Source organism: Semicossyphus pulcher, unplaced genomic scaffold (assembly GCF_022749685.1).
Source record: "Semicossyphus pulcher isolate SPU_LCO1_2020_fin unplaced genomic scaffold, fSemPul1.0.p SCAF_20, whole genome shotgun sequence".
Lineage (NCBI taxonomy): Eukaryota > Metazoa > Chordata > Actinopteri > Labriformes > Labridae > Semicossyphus > Semicossyphus pulcher.
Genome location: NW_027211694.1, coordinates 18,604,618 through 18,629,672, shown reverse-complemented (window position 1 = coordinate 18,629,672; position 25,055 = coordinate 18,604,618). Strand labels below are relative to the sequence as shown.

The following is a 25,055-nucleotide window of genomic DNA, read 5'->3' as shown; positions in this document are numbered from 1 at the left end:
CAATCAGAATCAGCGACCATGCCACTAATGTTATGAACTGTAATAGATAGATAGATAGATAGATAGATAGATAGATAGATAGATACTTTCTTGATCCCGGGGGAAATTTAGGACTAAAGTGTATTAAAGGAGTGATGCAACTTCTTACATCACAAGCAAAAAGAGCAAAGTAATCTGAATTTAAAACAGTTATGTACTTGAGATAAAGACAGGGATGAGTTTTTCTTCCATTCTCTGTTTTTAAGCTGGTTAAAGCCTGACTCTGTTTTTATTGGTTCTTCCATCAGTCACAGTCCATACGTCACATGTGCCACATGTGAGTCGTCATTAGCTCCCTTTCGTAGGTGAAACTCCTCGTTGTATAACTTTAATTTGCACCAGGTTGTCTCTGCCCTGGTCTTAAGCTCTATGAAGTGGACCCTTAAGACTCCATAGGTTTGCAGCTAAACCCCAACAGCAGGCGCAGTAATTAATGCACATTAGAGGCCCAATAATCTCCGCTCGTCTCTGTGAGGCTGTAATACCTCAGCGAAACACCCAATCAGCCCAGCCGGTCTGCTACCCATGAGCCCGGTGTGCGGTGCATTAAGCAAGTCTGCACTATAAGCTGAGTTGTGGAGTTTCCACTATACCCAGCCAACCATTTGGAGGAGTGTATAATCCCGGCAGAGTTAAGCCTCTACAGAGCTGAGGATTGTAGTACTGAGTCAGAGTGTTGCTGTTGTCTCTCTCTCACCTGACAGCAAAGCAGCATGGCTGACTGACTGACCGGGAACTTAAGGGAAACAAGGCCTTCGTTTCAGCTGGAGTGGCTCTTATTTGAGGTGAAATGGCTCTCCGCAGATCCCCCTCCGCCACCTGTGCAGGTGAGTGTCACAGTAACCCATAGGAAACCCAGCAGGACCCTCCTTTGTGTGGCCTGTCCTGCCTGTCCCTCCTGTATCCTCACCCAACAAAAAGAGACACACTAGACCGGACCACCGTAGAGTAAGCAGCCTATTGTCCCTTCCTGTTTCCCCCAGTGTGTGTGTGTGTGTGTTTGTGTCTGTGTCAGCAGGCTGCGTGGGGCAGCCGTCAACAGGCAGCTCTTTACGGCAGGCAGGGTATACGGTTGCATGTCAGGCTGCTGTAGTTTGATTCGATTATTCATTCAGACCCCTCTGTGTGAATGCAGTCCCCTTTTTACTCTCAATTTGTCTCCTGGAGGAACAATTTCACGACACTTGGTCAGAATAAATCTGTTTTTAAGATTAAGTTTGTCTCAGTCATGTGTGTCCGCGCTGTAAACCTCAGGCAGGGCGGTAATCCGGGTTGGTTTACATGGCTGGCTGCTGCTCTGCCTTCCTGTAAGTGAGGTGAGGAAGCCGTAAGAGCTGAACTCAAATCATCCTTTTGGTTTTAGCGAAACAGCAGGATGGTGCTAAGCTAACACACTCATAAACCCTGAAAGGCAAAGCCTAAAATGAAGCATCCCCTGCTGTTCAGAAACCGCCCGGAGCTCAGACTCTGACTTCAGAGGAAGCAAGTTGTGCCGCATGAACATTTTATTGGGCCGCTACAGGAGAAGCATTTTTAGAATGCTGCAGGAAGGCGATATTGACTGCACCAGGGGAATTATTGGGCAGTTCTGGGACGTCAGGATTTACTATCTGGAGGTTTAATGTTTCAAAGTTGTCATTATAATGTATCCTTAATGGGAGATGTCTGATTGATGGACAATAATGATCATCCAGCTGTTACACACACTTCCTTCCTTTGACTTCCAAGCCAGACTCCTGCTTAGGTTGTTTACCCAGAATAGCACATCAGTGCAGTAAAATTAAAGACTCCCTTAGGACATGTTTGAAGACATAAAAATTCTTCAGTTTTCCTCCAAAAAACATCAATAATCTCATTAAAAATTCTTAAAATGTCGTCTGCTCCTTCTCATCATCTGCCGCATCATGAAATAAAATCCAGAATCTATGAATATGCAAACAATCTTTCACCTCAGAAGTTTAACTGTGAGGCAGAAAATGTCTCCGACATCATTAAAAAGTAAATTTTCAGTTAATGTGCGCTTCAGGCTTCCACAGCACACTTACATAACTTATTGGACCACAACTGAATTAAAAAATAGCTGTGTACCCTCTGCCGTTTGATGTAAACAAACATTTTGTTTACATGTAGTGTTACTCACTAAAATGCAGTGGGTGTATCCTTCATGCATCACAAATTTGTTTTTTTTTACTATCAACATTTGAGAGTTGCTTTTTATAGTTTTTTAAATAGAACGTTCATTATGTGGAAAGAAATGACAGCCGGGGCTGCACGGTGGTGAAGGTTGAATCCTGGTTCAGACATAGTGGGCCTTTCTGTTTGGAGCTTGCGTGTTCTCCCCGTGCATGCGTTGGTTCCCTCCGGGGTCTCCGGCTTACTCCCACAGTCCAAAGACATGCTCGTTAGGTTCATTGGTGACTCCATAGGGGTGAATGTGAATGGTTGTCTGTCTCTATGTGTCAGCCCTGTGGTCGACTGGCGATCAGTCCAGGGTGTGGATGGATGGAAAATTATGCTAAGAGAAACTAACGTGTGCGTGACCCATAAGTGCTTCTGCAGGTCAAAAACTCCACAGACAAACTTTCTCCCTTTAAAGATTTAATCTTCAAGATTTCAGTTTTGTTCTCTTTGGCGGCACCTTTAGCGATAAACAGTAATTGCAGGAGCACACTTCCCAGTTTAACCAGACGACTATGGTTGGCTCTCTTTGTTACGGTTGTAACTCCTGATTTTCCTCGCTGACGGTCACTTTCTTTTTAGACTGTTTGCTTCATCTGAGCGTCCAATTTGTTTCTTTTTCTTTGGATTTTCACTTATTTTTGAAGTTGTATCTTTAGTCATCGATCTTTTCTTTGTTTGTTCAGCCATAGTAGATTACCGTTTACTCGCAACACTTGCAGAGACCGGAAAAGCAGCCGCTTAGCTCCGCCTACCCTCTCTGGCAGACCAACGCATCACTAACTGGGTGCTGCTTGTGATTTTTTCCCGCAAATGTCGCCACAGACACCCAGTCTGTAATACTGCAAATACAAAGGCTTTCATCAGTGGACCATAGGCTCAGTCACCATTGTGTTAACTCATTCAGCGATAGATAGTGACTTAACAGACATTACTTTACATGATTATATCTTTAAATAAGAAGCAGAAAAAGCCGTCTACTGTCAAACATTGGTTTAGTAAAAGTTCTACAGCAGGTTTCATTTTATTTGCATTCTTTTTGGTTACTTTTCTAACAAACATTTAAAACTAAGCAATAAAGTAGAAAACATGAACATTGTTGCTCAGTGTAATTGTTTTTTGAGTCCTTCATGATGTCATAAAAAATGTTATTGAATTTCCAGTACTGAAAGGCGTTCTTGTCCTGCACCATGGCAGACCAACGTGTCTAAGGTTGAGCCTGGAGAAATGCAGAATGATTGAATTGGCAGAGAAGTCACATTTTGGGCACATGCTGGCCAATGATTGGCCTGCCAAAATGTTGACAGTCCTTTGTAAGCCATACTACCCATGATGGTGTTTAGTTAAAATTTGCCCCAACTGCTTTGCCCCCCATGTTGTCCAGAAATATGCAAAAAAAATGTTTAAAAATTAACGTAATATTGTACATTTAGTCACCAACAATTTGTTATATATATAAAAAAAGGTGTAATTGAATTACTTTTTCACTGTAACTTTTAATTTAATGACATAACTCCATTAACACTGGCATACAATACAGAAGTATTTTAGTTTAATTAAGATGCTAATGACATAAAAGCAAGTAAAACAGGGTTTAATGTGTCCTGGCGAAAGCTTTCATACAAGAAGGCACAACAAGTGATAAAAGCATCACGTCTTTGTGCTGCTGCCCATTAGCTGTGCCCTGAAAGATGCCCTTTGTCTGTGCAATTAGAAATGACTGTGAAAACAGAGAGACTGTTTATCACACACAATTATTGTGAAATTCCGAAAGGCTCTCATACTAACTCATTACGAGGCTTTTTCAGTGTTGGGCACCCAAAGTTAAACAACTTAGAATAAGTTGTCTCAACTTCACATATTTTCCAACCAGAGTAAACATTGTGACAGATATCACTTCTGATTGAGCCATGGATGCACAGAAATGAAGCCATGCTCTCCCTCCTCTTTAGATTGGATGATGGCCGTTTGGGGGGAAAACTCATTTTGTTTATCTGTTTATGCTTTATTCTAAAATCCCTTAAAATCCAGAAACATTCCACAGATCATCATGTTGGCTTCCTGTGGCGCCCTGCTTTATATTTGTACAAGAGGGATTTTCTCATTCATTTCCCCTCCTACCAGATTCAAACTGGCGACCTTCCAGTTCCAGGCCTCCCTCTCTAACCTCCGGGCTACTGCGCTGCTGTCAAGTGAGCTGGAAGGAACAGAAACACAACTGTTGCCATGAAATCTCTCTCCTTGTAGGTCAAAAAAACACTCTGATAGAGACATTACAGAAACATTTCCTCCCTCTTGACCTGGCTGACAGATCTCATGGTCATACATTATGTTTAAGTGTGTGAAGTGCCACTGTGTGTGGACGAGAGTGGGAAAGATAGAATGAAATATACAGAGAGAGAGAGCTGTCCGTGGTGCTGAAATGAGAGCACAGCACGTGGCCTGGTGCGTTACTATGGCTACAGCTGTCTGTATCCCTAAAATAACCATACACACACATAGTAACCTTATTGCAAAAAAATATTGTCAATCGTGACTACACTGCAGTCAGATTTGAAAAGTCTGTATTGTCACAAATGCCTCTTAACTCTGCGCAAACAACACTAAACAGCAGCTGAGCAACAAGTAATCTGCTGGTGTTTTGTCCTTCATGAATTATGAGGAAAAAAGCTTTTACACCATTTGTTCCTAATGTGTTCTGCTTACGCTTCGTGTTTCCTTTCATTATGTTATGCTCTTTGTGTTTTCAGACTGATTGTCAAGAAGTTGGCTTCACGTAGGCTTTCCTTTTGTAAAGTGCTAAGAGACGGGGTTTGTGATTGACTGACATGCACATCAATTTGCACAGTGTGAAACAAAGCTTCACTGTGCCACTTTGCATATTTGTGGCTCCGGTAATATGAGCAGCGACTGAAAGTCCTCAAAACCTAGAAATTGTAAAAACCCCTCCATAAATAAGAGGTACTATGATCGGGAGCCGTTTTGTAGCTAAAAACAGGACAGTTCATCCTCGGCTGCTTACAGGTGTACTGCCTTTATTATTACGATTATAGAGAATATACTCTGAAGAGACAAAACAACCTCTAAATTGTGAAGGAGCAATGTGCAAAGTACCGTTAAAGCAGGAAATACCCTTTCTGACTTTAGTCGCTTTCCCACTGGCTTAGTGGGAAAGGTTACAATCGGCATTCAGACCTGGGTCAAATGACTCTGCAGTAGAACCGGGTAATTATTGCCTCGGTTCCGATCGGCATTGATGGGAACACCAAACCTGTGTTGACATGCTAATCTCCGCCCCCTTTCCGGCGCGATGCTATTCTCCATCGATAACTTCTGCGACTCCTCGTCATCTCAGCTCCAAATTCAACCCGTCTCCGTCCAAGCAGCGCTCTAACATCGTTCCAAACTTGTCGATGCCGAGTTTGATAAACAGACTGAACACTAACAGATACAATAAAGAACTAACCACTGTAGCATCTTCACTATTGACTAACCCTGTTTCAGGCACGTTTGTAACATCAGACGGTGACACAGCAGAATAGAGACCGACAGGAGTATACTTCACTGGGAATGGGTAAACAGACAATCTGAAAAACCTGCGTAAACACGCTAATTTTGGCCGAAAAGGGGTATTTCTCGTTAAGAGTTAGATTAGAGAAAGTTAGCTTAGCCTAGCATAAATACCGCAAACACAGCTAGCCAGCTGTTCCCGAAGGTTAAAAGAATCAAGCTCGCTAAATGACACGCTTTATCTTGGTTTTTTTATCTGTATGAAAACTAAAGTATAAAAGTGACAGGCTGTTGTTTTACATGGTGGAAAATGTCTTTCTTCTTGTTGCCTGTCAGTCTCATGGTGATGGAAAGACTTCAGGAAGTCACTTCCACCCGCCAAGAAATAGCCACACACATAATCCCTTGTAAAACCACACAGCTCTCTAAACAAACAAGTCAACAAGAGAGCTTGAGAGGTGCTGCTAGGCAAATTTTGACAGAGCCAGCAAGCTGTTTGCCTTTGTTTACTGTCTGTGCGCTAAGCTAGGCTAACCAGCTGCTGGCTGTTGGTGTATGGGCAGATGTGAGAGTGGTAACGATCTTCTCATCTGTCTCTTGGCATGTGAGTAGGAAGCTTATTCCCCAAAAAGGTCAAGCTATTGATCTACGTATATTAATAATTTGACATTTTGGGAAATAAGCAATGGGCAGAGACATTAACTATCAGCTTTGGTGGATTCTTTTTCCCATGAAGCTTCTTCTTCCTGGGCCTTAGCTTAGTGTTTTTTCAACCAAATCTGTGAAAATAAACATTTATTGTCATGCTGTTATCTCAGTAATTTTATGCCAGAGGAGAAATATCTTTTAATGTTCATTTTATGGCTTTTTTAAAAGTGCATAAATGTGATGCAAGCTTTGGAAGTTTATGACTGGTCGGATAAAACAGAAATAAGCTGCACAAGATGTGAAAATACACCTGAATCAATAAAGCTGAATCATCCAAAAAATCTCCACATTCAACCTGTTTCTGATCCCTTTTGCGAAATATTTATCCAGAGTAAACTGACCCACTGCCTAAAAAAAGTATCTCTTCACCACCTCCAGGTCTAAAATCTACATTATGTCATTTTTTGGCTAACATAGTCTTTCAAACCAAAAATTATATTATGTCTCAGCACAAGCATGGGGTCTTAAATGTCCCTTCAAAATGGTGAAACCTGAGTTATAATAATTTTTATTCAACTATTCCTAAAATAAATGTCTTCCAGAATCATGGACCAATGGTGCTGGCTTCTTCAGAGTGGCAACAGCACTCAGCGAGTCCTCCTCCATCCACAGCGACGCCCTGTACCATCTGACCAGGGACATGTCCGGGATGGGACTGGACCCCATGTCCTACAGCATCCTGGAGCCTGTACCTTTTAAAGAAGAACCCTGTACGGAGGAATCACAACATTTGCTTAAGGTGATTAAAGTAGCAGAGAGCGTGTGTACAAATCAACATGTTAATATACTTTTCCCCTTTTTCGTCACCAGCTGGAGGTTCAAACCTTTACACTCAGGGTGCCTGCTCAGATACACTAGCAGCAGCTTTTAAAAATCAGCTAATTATGTAATATTTCCTGCATGGGTAATGTATTTCATAGCATTGCATCATTTTATGAGTTAGCATAAAATGTTAAAAGTCTCATTAAAATGACTTCAGATATTACGATCTCTTATAATGAAGGGGAGTGTTCTCCACACTTTGTTTTTAAAGATGTTTACTCTGGTAGCCTTTCAAAATAAAAGATTATATTTTGTTAAATTGAACCAACTTTAACTTGACTTTGAGTAAAAAGTGTGAATGCATGTGTTTAAGGTTAATGTTAGTTTGGGAGAAACACTTCAGTTGAAGATTAAGGCTGATATTTGAATTAGGTTAATGGTAACACCTGTGGTTATCCTTGGGTGCCTCAGAAGCTATCTCTGTATCACTCATCAAGGTGTGTCTGAAATCTATTGGGTATGTTGTTTGGATGTTGTCCTACATAATGGAGATAAATATCATCCCGGGACAAAAGCAATGCTTCAAGTGCTTTTTTTATATCACTGCTTCTGTGATTATGGTGTTGCTTCTTGGAAAACACAGGTCTCTCTCCAAGTTACATCAGTGAGATTTCTTAGCAACCAAGGCTGCTTGCTCTCCCTGCACTGCAAAAAATATTCACACTTACCTGTCGTTTTAGAAATAAAAGCAAGAGTCCAAATTTTAATTTGAAATAGGACAGGAAACTCTCGAGAGTGATAAGGTACCTTCAAATTTAATTCTGAAAGAAGCGGTTTTTTTTTTAGTCATCTGGGATTTAAAAAGCAGCCGGCTTCAGAAAAAAGCACAACTTCTAAAAACAGTTGAAAACACAAAGTGAGCTGAATCATTTGAATTTTCACCAATCTGGCAGAAAATTGTGGATTTTTTTCCCCCACTGAAAAAATATTTTGAGACTCGACATCAAAACTAAATAACAGATGGAAGATTGATATTTTTTACAGTGTGGCACACTCCGTGCCAAAAGCGCCGGCGGTGCGCAGGCAGCCTCCAGATCTCACAGTTGGATAGATGGGTATCACCAGCATGTGATCGCGCTGCTCAGTCTCGATGCGCAGCCTCTTCAATCTGACAGATCTGTCTTCATCAAAACAATGAAGCCTGGTGCAGATGAGCCGTCGCTCCTCTCGGACTGTGGACTAACTGGAGTGACCTCGGGTGTCATTTGGGGATGATGTGGATGGATGTGGCGATGATGAATCCAGCTTTTTTCAGCTAAAACCGCAAACTTTCACTCTCTCTCTTCTTCTCCTCCTTCTTCTCTGTTTTTCCGTAAAGCGCAACAGTATGGAGAATCCTCCGACCGAAGACAAGATCCCTGTAAGTACAACAGTCTGCTGCTGCCACATTGTTGCTTTTATCGTTTTTACTTGAGTTAAGTTTGCTACACCTGTGCCCACTCTGTGCTAGCATCGTTTTATCAACGACCCACTAAAGTAGTTCCAAACTCCGCGTTGCTGTTTGCAGTCACCTCACATTACTCCCTCAGCAGCTGATGACCGGACCATTCGACCCATTCTACCTGAACCAAATACGATCAAATCGATTATCACCACTACTATTATAGTTATTAGACACATAAAAGTTCTAATATCTAATTAAATCTGAAAGCAGGTGCAGTGCTGAAAAAAAAGAAAAATTACTGTTTTGTAAATGTTCTTAAAGGGATTAAAAACTTGCTGGGAACCTTTTGGGAACTTAGCTAGGCTAAACCGAAGGGGAATCTTTCCAGTAAGTTCTTCTCAAGAAAAGTCAGCAATGTAAAACCCTGAGGAAAAGTTCCTGGAGTTTCAAGGTAGCAGCCATTGTGTGTCCTGAAGATGAATGTCTCAGTGGGTGAAAACTTTCAAAAAACAGTACTATTTAACTTCGTAGTAGGACTTCTGCTGCTAGCTATTTTCCCAGGTGCCATTTACAGTGAGTCAGAGGATTGTTGGTACAAAGAATTAAAAAAAATCCCTGAATATATTCAAAATCTCAAAGGCTTCTCATAGCCTCATTAAATGGGACAGAAGTTTGTCTCTTGTCTATTTGCAAGGCATTTTAAAAACATTTTTAAGGGCACTATAGGCCTTCTTCACAGAAGACTTTTTAGCATATCACAGTAGGAAAAGCGCAGGTGTCTATAGTAGCATTAATGATGGCTGTATTCCATTTAGCTGATTCAATTTCATGGTCCTGGTTGTGTGCATGCTTGACTGCCTGTCAAGGGTTTCTCAGACAGCTGAATATAACAGTACTATTGTTAAAGTTATTAGTAACACCTGTGCTTTTCCTCCTGTAAGAGGTCAAAATGTCCGCTGTGAAAAAGGAAAATGGCACAAAGAAGCCAAAAAAGGGTGCACTTTGTAGGAAATATGCAGCCTATAAAAAAAAATATGATATAGGCATAGATTTCTCCAACAAACAGCTGCAAGGCATATATCAATCAAGCACAATATAGCATACACATAGGAAGAGGTCCAATCAGTCTAAATAAGTGAAAACACCTGTGTGGGAGGATCATGTATGCCTATGAGTTTTTAAATATTTAAGCTAATCTAGCACTGGAACCAGGAAAGCATCTGGACATGTTTCACTGACATGCAGATTCAAGCTAAATTTAACATTGACTGACATCCAGGACCAGCAAGTGAGTGTCTTTAGCTACTCTTCAATATGTTTCTCAAGTATACAAAGTCTTGAATCAAAAATAGGACAATGAAAGTTAGCCCACATGTTGAGATAGACAAAGGCAGAGCTAAACAGCACCGACGGCTAATTTGTTGGCTAGTGGGAAATGGCAAGGCTTTATAAACAAAAGAATACAGGCCTACAGAATTCTCCAAATAACATTACATTATTTAATTTTGTGTCATGTAAGTATACAGAGCTTGAAGTTGCTTGTGTTAAACCAGTGACACGGCTAGCATGCCACAGTGTGAAATTACAGCGGCTTGTTTGCTAGCTTGGTTAGCTAACATTTTATGCTAACTTTTAAGTGGCTTAGTAATAGTTTACCATTAACGGTGAATGACTTAACAATGTAAAAAAGTATTGTACGATGTAAAAGGTATCCTTTGTAGTGATGAACCTACAAAAAAATGTTTCTGCTCCCCATAGAGACCAAAAATAACAGTTAGCTTAGCTTGCATACTGCATGCATGCATATGGTATTGTTTCCTTTTAGACTGAAGTGTCATTCTATTATTAACCTGTTTTTCTGGTTATTATATGCACTTTAATAGGGGCATCATAACATGCTTGACATATTATTCACTTAGTTGATATGAAGAACAAAATAAGAAATGGTTAAGACAGCAGACAACAACACTTAAACTATAAATAACATAGTGACTAAAAGCTAGCTAGCTTGGCTTCCTAGATGAAGGGTCATTCTACTACCCATATTTTCTGGTTTAATATCATACTTAGTTTTCATTTTATTCAACTTAAGATGTTTACGTGGAACTTAAGAAACCTGGTGTCTTAAATCCTGGAAAAGGGCTAATGCAGGTAGCTATATGAAGGATATGATACACGCAAAACTGAGCTACTTCAAAGACCGGATCATAACTGGGATACTAGTGCACATGTAAACACAGTCATGCATAGTAAATGTATTAGTCAAATTGAGAGTTGTTTTTGTGTAGGAGTTTGAGTATTGGACAAATTCATATTTAATAGACAGTAGCGTAAAAGCCCCACACAATATGTTAGAAATCTGTTTTCCTGAAAAGTAAGAAACCTGCACTCTGGAAGTAAAAACAAAATCTCCCAACAATCCCACATCCTATAGAGCGCTCCCTCTTGTGCCCTCCATGTTTAGTCTCCCTCTCTACTTTCCCTCTGTCTAAATAAAGACTGAAACTGCCAAAGGTGAGCTGACTGCCCACTCTGCTGCTGAAGGTTCTCACTTCAGTGTTTTTGAGAACCTGCCAAAAGCCACTTCTGTTTGCGTGTGCTGACAGTGCAGTAGATGTTTAAGTTCATTCAAACGGTTATTACATAACTCCACTGCTGCCTAAAGGTTCTGTGTGTGCTGTCTTTGAACAGTTTGTGAAACTGATACCTTGCTTGTTGTGATTATTGTAAATATATGAGAGGATAAATGTTTTCCTCTATCTACTGTATACTTTACATTCCCTCTTGATTTCTATTGCCTCCCTACAGGTCGTGGATTCAACCTCGAGCCCCCAGGGCAATGAAGAAGGCCTCTGTTTCTCTGACGGCCGACGGAAAGTTGACTACGTTCTGGTCTTCCATCAGCGACGGCACGGCTCAGTACGATCCCCTACCAGCACCTCAATTTCACAAGATAGGTTATCCATTGTTTCCAATGGCAACTTTCCCCCTTCGGTGGGCCCAGAGGCAGCAGCAGCAGAAAGAGGAGACGGCATACCGGGTGCGGAGGCTGCGAATGTCGGCGAGGTGTTCATGGAGCTTGGAGTTGAAGGATTGAACGAGCCAACGGAGCCTGCTGACCATGAGATGCATCTAATCAGACAGGAATTTGAAGCCAACCTGCTGGAGGCTGGCCTGGAGATAGAGAGAGACAAAGAGGTGAGTGTACATAAACAGCAAGGCCTCTCTTATGTCCACAGGAACAACAATCCTATCATATTTGCTATATAGTGCACAAGCCACTGTACTGACAACTAACATAACTACATCCAGTATGTTTTCCTTTCTTATGTTATAGTATGTGGTAGTGCAGCTGTGAGTGATGATTGTGGTGGACAGTAATCATTATATGGGGGCAACAACCTCTAAGGAACAAAGATTTCACACGACGCTGTTGCTGGACATTGGTTTGTCTTCCAGACATATTTCTTTACATATTTCTTTACTCCAGTGAAAATCTGAAGTAAATAAAGCCTGTCAGCATCTGCATGTTTTGTGTGTGCGCTGAAAATAATCCAGTGTGGGTTCACAGCCCTCACTCTGTAAATGGGATGCAAATAATAGCCTCTTTCCCACCGGTCAAAAACCAGCTAAAACCCGGCTTTTTTGCTTAGTGGAAAAGGCTACAATCGGCATTCAGACCCGGGTCAAATGACTCTGCAATAGACCCGGGTAATTATCGCCTCGGCTCCGATTGGCATTGATGGGAACACAAAACCTGTGTTGACATGCTAATCTCCGCTCCCTTTCTGGCGCAATGTTAAGCTCTGTCGGTAACTTCTGCGACTCCTCATCTTCATCATCATCTCAGCGACAAATTCCGTCCAAGCAGCGCTCGAACATCGTTCCAAATTTGTTGCAGCCAAGTTGGATAAACAGACTGAATGAGTAATAGATACAATAAAGAACTAACTACCGTAACATCTTCACTGTTAACTAACCCTGTTTCCAGCGACGTCAGACATGACGCAGCAGAAACGAGACTGACAGGAGTATACTCCACTGGCAATGGGAAAACAGACAATCAGCATTTATTAGCGGGTCTTCCCGGGTCTGAAAAACCTGCGTCAATATGCTAATTTAGGTGGGAAAGGGGTCAAAGAGACTCCAACTGAACCACACACCAAAGATTACAACCAATTAGCAACAGGTAACATTCATGCACTGCAATCCAGCCCCTGCTTCTGCCAGCTCCTCTCATGCAGCTTCACCATGATAGGAATTAAAATCTTTCCCCTTATTGAGGCTAATGTACACTTGAGCAGCAGATGCTTTGCACATCCATGAATTTGAGGAGAGGAGCCTTTGAAGGACCACTTGGGTGAATTTGGCTTACTGTTGAGTACAAATATCTACAAACTAGGTGGTGAATATCTGGCTCTTTAGCTGCAACTCTTCATTATGTTTGCCTGGTTGTTGCCAAGGTCGTTTGCTGTCTGTTTGTTTCCTGTCAAGTAGCATACATTAGCCTTATTATTAATTATGTCTATTAGGTGCTGGAAACAACACTGATGAGATTGGTGAGAGTGAATAAAAATAGCAAGTTAAAGTTGTGAGCCTTAAACCCAAACTAAGTGCACATACCCAAAATACCTGGAGAACGTCTGAGGATGTTAGCTTCAGACTTTAAACAGCAGCATGTGGCTCGTTACTACGGCCTAATTGTTACGTTTTTACAGATTTGACAGAATTGAAAGATAAACCTCGATCCAGAATCTGATGTAACTCTGTCTTGAGCTATTTAAGGTGAGTGCCTACATAAGAACCTGGCTCAGATTGTAGAAGAAAGACGTGGGTGAGACTTGATGTGTTGCTAAGGGTATAGGTGACTATTACACCAGCAAGAGCCAGGTGTCATGAGGAGGTTTCCATTAAACTGTGAAATGAACCTTTGAAATTCTCCTTCACAGTTAATGTAGCATCTTGTTGTGCATTTCTCAATCATCTGTCTGCTGTTACAAAGAACTGAAAATGATGATCTGGTTTAGGGCAAACTAAGGAAAGGTACAAATACATCTCTACATTTATTTTGTGTACCTACACTGCAACACAGTTACATTCATTATATTCAACAGAATACATCCAACTGTATCAATAGAATCTGAGGTATCACAGATAGGCCAACTCACTTAAAGAGCCCGTCCAGTAAAAATCAAGTGTTTAACCTTGTAAACATCTCCATGTGGTGTTTTTCATGTGCTACAAGACATATCAGGGACAACATCAGCAGTCATCGCCACTGCAGTGTACCAAGGACAGGCTGAACAACACGTTTTCAGATTGGCAGGTTTGAGACATCACAAACCTAAGGAGCCAATCCTGTTAATGGACGGGGTGACGCTATGCATATCATTATGTGTAACCTATGGCAACCACTTCGGCGATGCGCGAGCCAGCTGTAACTGTCATCGTAATTTTTGCAAACTCACTACTGACTGCTAACGTTAACGTAGCTACTACTAATTACTAAATTTCAAGTTGCAACAAGTTGCCTCTAAACGATGGCAGAGACCTGTTTGTTTGTGTGACGGAGGGGGCGGTTGGGGATTTGCCTAGTGGGCGGGAACTATGCAGATTCAGGATTTGTTTTCTGAGGCAGAAGGAGGAGATGTCCTGTGAGGATTTTTACAAGGTAATTAAATGTATTTTGCAGAAAAAACACATCAGACACAATTTGTTATTTCAAACAGAGCATTTTATTATTATTTTATGTCTTAAAACATGACTGGAGCTGCGTGAAGTGTTCACAGTGGATGGGAAGCTCCTTTTTTAACTTATTGAACACCAATTAATTACACGTTATACGATACAGTGATTACAGTTCACTATTTTTCTATATATTTTAATGTTGTAAGGAAGACGATATATTGTGTCCTATTTGACTGCATGTTTTGCCTGTGGTGTTTGTGTAACACTTGCAATATCTGCCTCACTGTACTGTTGGAGTGACAGATCACAACACTGCTATCAAAGTTGAATCACAGTCATCGATCTTCACATGTAAACTATTGATTTTAATTCCATACAGTGTTTTTGACAAATGATACCATTTCAGCAAACATAGTATGGTATTTTTTCCCCTTACAACCCATTAAACAACCAAAAAACAGACTTTTTTTGAGTTCTTTTAGCAGAGCACATTTTACATGATGTGCAAAAGATGATGATGATTCTCAAATCCCGCAGAAAAGCCTCCCTTGATGGCTTTTTTTGAGCAACATCCTCAAAAATGTTTGTTTATCCTTATATCCGTTAGACTTGATAGTTATTTGGTCTCTGGTATGATATAAAAATCTGTTCACTGTCACCATCGGTGTTAACAGTCACTTCACATGGAGGCTCAGGTTTAGAGGTCTCCTGACCCCCTGGGGCAAACTGTGCAACATTTATAAATGCAAATTTAACAAAAAGACAACATTATGAAGAGCATATTAAAGTTTCTCTAAAGTATTCTCTTTGGTGGCACCTATGGCCATAAATGGTAATTGCGGGAGCACACTTCCCAGATATCCAGACAGTGTTGCGTGTGTGACGTCCACGGTTGGCTCCGGTCGTAACTCTTGATTTTCCTCGCCTAGTTTGCCTTCATCTGAGCGTCGAGTTTGTTTCTTTTTCTTTGGATTTTCACTTATTTTTGAAGTTGTATCTGTAGTCATGGATCTTTTCTGTGTTTGTTCAGCCATAGTAGATTACTGTTTACTCGCAGCACTTGCAGAGAGCAGAAAAGCAGCCGCTTAGCTCCGCCTACCCTCTCTGGCAGACCAACCACTGCTGGCTGATGGAAAATGCGTCACTAACTGGGCGCTGCTTGTGATTTTATCTGCAAAAGTCGCACCAGCCGCCCAGTCTGTAATACTGCAAATGCAAAGGCTTTCATCAGTGGGCCATAGGCTCAGTCACCATTGTGTTACCTCATTCAGTGATAGATAGAGACTTAACAGACATTTATTTAAATGAAAATCATGAGATTATTCAGTAAAATAGTCGCAACATAGAGTATCAAACTTAGCCCAAACTGCAACGTTGGAAAAGACGAGTTGTCCACCAAAAGATGGACAGACACATTCCCAGGATCAAAACCCTCTGTAAGCAAAGATGGAAAGTGACAGAGTTCTCTGTCAGAAACGTCTTGTATCCAGGGCAACACACCAAGATGCCTAACTTGGTCCAAGCTGCACCAAACCTGCAAACCTGAGCAACAGAAAAGAAGAAATCAAGTCTGATGAGTCATTCAGCCTTGTTCAATCTTCCAGTAACACTCGCCAGGAGACAAAGACAATCTTAAACCAACAACATTTTTACCGCCAATCGTGTGGGTCTGTACTGATCCAACAAAGAGTAAATACTGGTTATTGTGTTAACGTGGTACCTTCCATGACCAGAATAAACAAATAGCTCCGCTCAGAACCTTTGAACTGAAACCAGAAAAGCATCTTAATTGCATATTTGCATAAAATATAATTACTTGCACTCGCATAATGAGGGTACAGTTTGGTCTCAGTGCTGAGCTCTATTCACGGTCTTTTCAAAATGTACATTCACAGTGTTGATTTGACCTCTTTAATGAAGTGTTGACTAAATATATCTCACCTTTCCTGCTGTTTTCCTGTGACTTTGCGGTTTGGTTATTTACAGTCTTGATTCTAAAGCTTTGTTCCTGTATTTTCAGACTGGGATTGTGTTTATTTTGGAGCTTGGATTCACAATAGGGCCTGATGGTTTCATGTGAGCTGGCAGACTTTAATTGTAGCCTCTGTAGCCAACACAGCTGCTGTGCTGACCTTTTTGTATCGATTTACTAATTTAGCCTGAAACGGGTCATTTTGTTTTGACATGTACAAATCGCTTTGCAGTGATTGTGTGTTATGTTGCAACTAGTACATGTGTGTGGTTTAGTCCTGCTCTGTTTTGTTTAGTGTGTGTGTGTGTGTGTGTGTGTGTGTGTGTGTGTGTGTGTGTGTGTGTGTGTGTGTGTGAATGTTTGTGTTTGTAGTAGGCGCTTGGCAGTACTCACAGTTTGTGTTCTCTGTGTTCTTGTTGTGGGGCTGCAGGCTCACTGCCACAGAGTTGTTCAAATGTAATTATCGTTAAAGTTTCACTTGTTACAAGATGAACTGCTGCTGCTCTTTGGCTGCGACGCTAAAAGGCATCATCAGGGAAAATAAAGGGTTGCTCACTTTATCTGGTAAAGGCTGCATATCGGTACGTCTCTAATTCTGAGTAACAGGAACAGGCTCCTACACTGCAGCAAAGTTTTGGAAAGAGTTATCCGCACTTAAAATTTGGGGCGTAAGAAAATATCAATACACGAGAGCAGAGCCGTCGCAGGGGGTGCAAGGCCCTGTTCATTGACATGCATGCCCGCTCGCTTCGCACACCTGCTCAGCCACCACACCTCTGGAAGTGTTGACAAATTTATCCAGCGATCCTCGCAGTGGCTTCTGAGATTCTTCCTTTTTAAAAATAATTTTCCTTTTCTTAGCACTCAACTCGTGTGTAAAGAAATCGCGCTCTCGTGCGGCTGACATTGTTTCTTCTCCTTCGTCCTTGCAGTGAGCAGCGAGATGGAGCACGCACTACTTAACGACGCTATATAGAAACTTAAACAAACAGAATAATTCGTTAGGTTAGATTTTTTAATATGCATAATGGAACTGACAAACAGGAATATCATTTCAGAATCATGGTGGGTCAACAACAGTCTTGAAAATATTACATATAGTAAAAAACTAAAAATGCAGGATGTGAAGCCAGGGTTGCAAGGAAGTGTTGCTGCTGACTTTGAGTATCACGTTATTACGTTTTGTGAAACTGCATAAACTCCCCAAAACAGAGAATATCATTGTTTTACTGATATAAGGGAATGTGGTTTCCATTCCTTTTCACCTTGATCATTACATGAGAGATTCCACTGTCCTATGGTCCCTATCAGACAGAGCGAGTTTTAGCAGCTGGCGCTTTTTTGTAGTTGTTTTCAATGAGAGGGAAGTGTTTTCCCGCTCTGTCCGCCTCACGTCTTTGGGGAAACATTCTGAGCGCCTTGAGCTGAAAAAACTTCAACTCAAAGCAGGAAAGCGCCCGACGTCATTGTCGTTTCTTCTCATTGTCCAATCGGATGAATGGAGAGGCGGGCCTTCTGTGGGGATGACGACATTGAGATTACCGTGGTACTCGCCGTGATCTTCCCTCTCTCTGACGATCTCATGTACCCACGCGGATCTCTGTTTCCCTGTGTTTAATGTATTTGGGAACAGCCTCTCACCCTCCATCAAAGCCAGCGCAAGTGCCCTCCTCCTGTCCATTTTTTTATGCAGAATCTATTGAACACAAAGTTATGTATTTTAGCTAGACAAGATAAATGGGAACAGATCAGTTTACAAAATAAGCAGTGCGGTGCGCCTCGCGTTTTACAGCCTGCAAACTGGCTCTGTCTGATCAAGACCTGAAAGTATCATAAAGTAAACTTTTTCACTCAGTTTTTATACATAAAAATGTGCAGTATATTACCTTGCTTACAGTATATTGCAGCATATTAAATTGTAACTCCTGTGTAATATTGTGTTGAATCTTTCCTTCCAGTACACAGACCTCCTTAAATATTGGGATAGTACATTTTTTACAGTGTCACATTAATGCATGTTATCCGGATTTGGTATGTGTGTATTTTCCTAGTAAATGGGACTGTTTGTACGTGTGTGTGTTGACCAGCAGCCAGTTGGCAGTGTGTGCAGTCTGCAGGCTAGTATTAATCAGATTGTTGACAATGTGGTCATGGAGCCTAAGCCAGGATGAGATTAGCTGACTGACTTATAGCCCCTTATCTCATCTCATTGATAGCAGGGAAGATCGAATCTGCAGCTGGGAGCAGCATTTCAATTTCCCTCATTTGAATGTAGTGACAGGTAGCCTTACAGAATGACTGACAAACTTAATTACTCTCCTTCCATCCGGGTGAAGCTGGAGGTGGTTGTAGGAGGCGCTGCAAAGACAAGGAACATCGATAATAAGCGCTGGTTTGTTTCTAACTTAATCACTCATATATATTAGAGATGTTCTGTTGCCATTTTTTCCCCTCCTGATTCTGATATCTACACTTGAGTATAAGCTGATACTATACATTATATTATTACTATTTAAACACTGTATACCAGTGTTGTAGTCAAGACCACACAACCGAGAACAAGTCATGTCCGAGACCAGAGTGTACCGAGCCCAAGACATTAAGGGACCGAGACCGAGTCGAGACCAGACCATATATATAAATGAAAAATCATCACGAGTGTGAACAGAATACAAGTGTTATCTCTTTTTTTAATTGAAGTTTGCCTTTAAATAAATGTGTCAGCAACAAACGTTTCCATGAGCTTTCTCTTGCATGTTGTTTTACAGATACATTCCTGATGGTTTTGGAAACCGAACTTAATGACTGGCGATTTCGCAGACATCTCTGGTCCGACGCATACACACAGCCGCTCGTCGTGCCGTCTCCATCCGCTGCCACTTTTGTTAAGAATGTGGGGAAGGCTGCGGCTGTTACCGGGGAAAAAAATATCTATATATCTATATATCTATTTATATATATATATATATAGATTAATTTAAGTTAGCGGTTGCATTTAGTGCTGCAGCTGTTTCCTGGACCAAGACCGATCTTGAGTACAACTATCGGTATAGAACCCGGTATAAATGCGAAATGATTGCTATCATTGTTGTATCTCTTGGCTCAGTTCACCTGAGAAATCCTTATCTAAATACAAGCTAAGCTAACGTTATTGGCAGCTGGGCTAGCATCACTTCCGGACGTCCAAAGAAGAGCCTCAGAGAAACACAGACTTTTGACATGAAACTGCTTTATTTTGTGTTTACAAGAAAACAACTTTATAGTTTATGATGGAAAAACACTGACTGACTAATATGACACATTTACCTAAAATCTGCTCTTTTTCTTTGATCTCAACAGTATTTGCAGACGGGGGAGGGAGGGGGGGATTATGGTATCCAATCTGAGTACAGACAGTGTACTCTCTGATAGCCGCTAACTGACTTTAAGGCTGTATTGGAGGCATTACCAAAGCTGTCATCGCTGTCAGAACCACTCAAACATCAAAAGGATCAGAAAAACAGCAGTTTTCTTACTGTAGTCTGTTTGCTACATTTTCTGATATGCACAAAGTTGTTTGACTTTAAACGCGTTATAATTCATCAAGTTAATGCGGCCGCATCGTCAAAAGGAACGCGTCGGCACCAGAATGATGCAAACAGACTCTCTAATTCAAAATAAATGAGCTTACATCACAGACACAGAGCATTAACTCCTGACCTTTTGGTTCATAGGGGCGTTCAATGTGTGCCATGTGTTTGTGTTTTTATTGCATAACCTGATTACTTAAGATAATACTTTCATAAAAAAAATAATCCAGATCGTGTAAAGCACTTTAAATATATTAATAAATGTTATATAATTCATCATAATCATATGTATTATATTGTGCTGTCATTTTTCCATCACCATGTGCATTGTAGCGACCTTAACTCTCCTCCTTGTCCAACCTGTTAGACTTCAGCTGAATTGGGTGCTGTGAAAAAAGGTGGCTCAAATGTCAAACTTGTTGACTGTGTCTGAGGATTATTGAGTTGACCTTTTGATCTCTGAGGGACATCCTCTTACAGAACACTTTTAATTAAATCAGAGCAAGATGTTAATTTAAGAAAGTGCTGCCGGGGCCTTTGAAGTGTTCGGTCTGTGGGGGCTTGGGGAGCAGAATGAGCTGGATTCAGTGTTTGGTAAAACGCAAACTGCTCAACAGGCGTCAGGGCTGCCCTGTTTTCTGCCCTGCTGCATCACTGTGTTGTAGAAAAATGCCTGTAATCAAAATCACAATATTAATGATTACTGAATAAACTCCTTTTGGAGTGAAGGCATTTCAGGCAATTACTGCAGCAGTTGTGATGCTGTGGAGAATCCCAGATATGTTGAAGATAATTAGCAGATCTAACACTTCAACCACATCCAACATTAAGAACGGATCTACTCTAAATCATATAATAGTATCATGACATTTTCAGGTTAAGGCAAGGCAATATTTCCTCTTTAGCTCTCCATTTTCTTATCAATCTTGGACCCATTTATTACTGTCAGACCACGATTTAGCCTCTTGGGGCATCAGCAAATCTTTTGTGGCTTCCAGTGTAGCAAGAGGATATTTGGAATATCTGATATTGTGTACAAAGGCTTCCTCATCTGCCCGCAGGTCATTGTTTCAAGTCCAGCTAGCATCTAGAGACCCGAAAATTGAGACGATGTCTATGACTTGATTGTTATGGTAAATTATAGTCAGATGATAGCTGATTGGTTCTGAGGTTGCATCTTGGGGTGGGCCTCATTGACCCCTTTCAGTGAAAATCAAGTGTTTAACCTTGTAAACATCTCCATGTGGTGTTTTTCATGTGCTACATATCAGGGACAACATCAGCAGTCATCTCCATGCCTGGGCCTGTCTGCTTTTAAACTGGAGTGTACCAAGGACAGGCTGAACAACACGTTTTCAGATTGGCAGGTTTGAGACGTCACAAGGACCCAATCTCGTTAATGGACGGGGTCACGCTATGCATATCAGTATGTGTCACCTATGGCAACCACTACGGCGATGCATAAACTAAAACGATAGCTACTACTAATTACTACATTTCAAGCTAGCTAAGTTTCAACAAGTTGCCACTAAACGATGGCAGAGACGTGTTTTGTTTTGGCGACAGAGGGGGCTGTTGGAAATTTGCCTAGTGGGCGGGGACTATGCAGATTCAGGAATTTTTAATGAGGGAAGGAGGAGATGCCTTGGAAGGATTTTTGCGAGGTAATTAAACGTATTTTGCAAAAAAAACATCCATCCATCCATTATCTATACCGTTTATCCTGTTCAGGGTCGCAGGGGGGCTGGAGCCTATCCCAACTGTTTTTGGGCGAAGGGCGGGGTACACCCTGGACTGGTCGCCAGTCAATCACAGGGCTGACACACACACACACAGCTATGGGCAATTTAGAGTCACCAATTAACCTTATGAGCAGGTCTTTTGACTGTGGGAGGAAGCCGGAGATGCCGGAGGGAACCCACACATGCACGGGGAGAACATGCAAACTCTGCACCTTGCCCAAACCGGGGTTTGAACCAGTGAACTTCTAACTGTGAGGCTAACCACTGCACCACCATACAGCCCGCAAAAAAAATATATCAGACACAATTTATTATTTCAAGCAGAGGACTGAGGACAAAACATGCTAAACCCCAGTTTGGTGTCCGATTCGGCCCCATGTGGCTGTGCTTGCTGGGCCACAGGGGCTGTTTGCCTACATAGAACCAAAGCACAATCAAACGTGATTATTCAAAACTTCTAATACAAATGGACTCAGAATGCCTCCAACACCAGAGATCTTAAAGATTCTGCATCATGTGCAGACATCTGTTTAAAGAGATTATTTTCTTATTTACTTCAGGGCATGAATGTATAATAACACGTGCAAGCACATTAGTGAATTTCCCGCTGACCCGACCATTCTGGTGTACTCTGGGGTGGACTTTAATATTCGTCTTGCTGTTTCTGTTGATTGTGTGAGGGAACGAATGAAACAGCTCTGCAGCAGAAACCTCTAACTCCTTGTTGTATCAATGTACAGACAAAAAATGCTTTGCATATTGTGAGTTACAAAAGATCCGAGCTTGATCGTAGACAATTCATGATCAAGTAATTATTGTGTGAGAAACAATCCGGAGCAGGTTTTAGTGATCAGTTAAAGTGTGCGCTTATTTGTGTGTTGCAGCCAGCAGACTGTAGCTGTAGAACATATTAGCAGTCAGGATATGCAGGTTAATCCCTGCATCCGACCACCTGCAGGTCTTAAGAAGATCCCGTAATGTCAGCCCCCCACAGCCTTTATCCCAGATCAATAAGTTCTGCTAATAACCACCTTTCATGCTATGCTTCCCTTTATGTTACTTTATATTCTTTGTCTTTCTCTGTGGGATCATTTTGTCTCTGTCACTGTCTCTCTCTTTCATTCTCACCATCCACGCTCCTCTTGACTCAATTTCTCTCTGCTCACCACTTCACTCTCTACCCAGCCATCCCATCGCCCTACCGATCACCCTCTCATACTTGATGCCCCCCTTCTCATCCAAAGACGCCCCCGGCTGCGTCCTAGTTACCCCCCCCTACAGAGATAAAGAGCTAATTGGAAATCCCTCTACTAATTAACCTTCTCCAGGCTGAAAGGTATTTATATCCTCTACTTTTTGATGGAGCGATAGAAAGGAAGGGAGGAGGGGGAGAGGAAGGGGAGGAGGAGGAGGAGGAGGAGGAGGAAGAGGAGGAGGGAAAGGGGAGGCGGGAGAGCTGAGAAATGAATGTGAGCAAGTGGGTGGAATATAATGGATGTTGGTAGAAGGTGGGTACAAGTAAGTGAGAGAGTAGAGCGAGGTAGAGACCAAAGTAAAAGAAAGAAGTAGCTGAAGCACATAACATCATGATGTGATGCTAAGTTCTTACTGTTGTGACAGATAAGCACCATGAACAAACAGGACCATCACTGTGAAGACTGTCGGTTTGTTTTATGCTACAAATTCAGTCAGATTTCAAAGGGCTGTGTGCCAAAAATCTAAGTAAAATTTTGCACGCCGCAATAACAGAGAAAGAATATGCAATCACTCGATAGCAATTTTGCGCTAGGCTAGGCTAAATTAGCTTTTAATTCTTTCAACTTTGCAAATACACTGTCACAAAAGCTTTATTAGCATTAACATTCTCCTGACATCCTGAGGTTTCATCCAAAGGTCCTGTTTACCTACCTACCTACTGACTGTCCGAGCGCTCATTGGGCATGAGCTGAGTCTTCCGCAAGCTCAAGCTAGCATGCTAGTCGCACAAAAATTGCACTTAAAGGTAGTTGGATATGGTTCGCATTGACGATGCGCTGCACTCTCCTCCCCTACGCTTTCACACTAGTCAGCAGAGATGTGGACTTGAGACTTGGTGACTTGGACTTGAGTCAACTCGAGTCACTGTTTTGATGACTTGACAAAAAATAAATAGCTTGAGACTTAACTTGGACTTGCAAGTTAATGACTTGAGACTTGACTTGAGGTATGATTACTCGGATGACTTGTGTGTTCATAAGTTTGAATGTTAGCTGTTAAATATAAAATGATATAATTCAATGTTTGATGTTTCTGTCAAACTATCAAGTATTTATGCAGCGCAAACTGGGAATCATGATTGGACGACTCAAAAAGTATGTGATTGTCATGATTGGATGACTGGCTGTCAGTTAAAGTCCTCGCTATGGCAACACACAACATCAAAGACCCCCGCTGCCTGATGTTTTTTCGCCAAAGAGAAGCCTCATCAGTCGTACTCGTTACTACTCAATAGGGTCTCAGACCAGACCATCATCATAGCATGCGTGATATCCCATACTATATGTGTTGTACCTCGTTCCTGTCCTTCAGGGAACAAAAGTTATAGTCATAATATTTCGTTCTACCTCGTTCCTCTCCTTAAGCGAACAGAAGTTATAGTCATAACATTATGTTTACCTCGTTTCCCTCCCTCGGGGAACAGAAGTTATAATCATAACATTATGTTGTACCTCATTTCCCTCCTTCGGGGAACAGAAGTTATAATCATAACATTATGTTGTACCTCATTTCCCTCCTTCGGGGAACAGAAGTTATAGTCATAACATTTTGTTGTACCTCATTTCCCTCCTTCAGGGAACAGAAGTTGTAGTCATAACATTTTGGTTTGTTTTTTGCTCTAATGTATCAATATGGAGTGAATGTTTTCATTGGCTTTAGATTAATGACACCATCAGTGTTTAGATTGGTTCCCTATGAGACTTACTTTCACTTTTTACTTTTCTGTTTGCCTCTGAGTACTACCTCCCAGGGGAATAAAGGCTTGATTTTTGATACACTGGCAGTGGAACTACCGGAGTAACTGTGGCAACAGAAAAAGAGCCCTGTTCAGGGAGGAGGCAAATATGTCGTAGATGGAGAGTGATTAAAGCAAGAGTGAACCTTAGCCGTACATTCAAAACTCGGTGACTTGACAGTGTTTAGCACAGACATTAAGTAGACAATCTTTCTACTATTTCAGTAACTAACAACTTCCTACTTATTAATACTTTATACTAGCGGGTGTTTTACACTGCCTTTATCACCGATAGCTGGATATCTTGTTCAACTTGGGATAAGGAAAGCGATCCTGTTGTCTTTGTGCCAGCAATAGTACCACCTTGAAACGCTTTGCCGCCTGTGTCTTGTTTGTTTTGTTATTTTTAAAAGTCTTATTGGTGGCTGCTTCTTGAATTCTGAGAGGTTTA

General features: G+C 41.4%; 1 protein-coding gene across 1 annotated transcript in view; it reads left to right on the top strand.

The window, feature by feature from the left end:
- The first annotated feature begins 829 nt into the window (after nt 1–829).
- Nucleotides 830–25,055, top strand: part of ano2b (anoctamin 2b) — a 94,148-nt gene continuing 69,922 nt past the window's right edge. Inside the window, exons 1-4 of the mRNA XM_069670782.1 lie at nt 830–866; nt 6,978–7,174; nt 8,576–8,617; nt 11,450–11,839. Of these exons, the coding sequence (XP_069526883.1) occupies nt 830–866; nt 6,978–7,174; nt 8,576–8,617; nt 11,450–11,839 (666 nt within the window). The remainder of the gene's footprint in view (nt 867–6,977; nt 7,175–8,575; nt 8,618–11,449; nt 11,840–25,055) is intronic.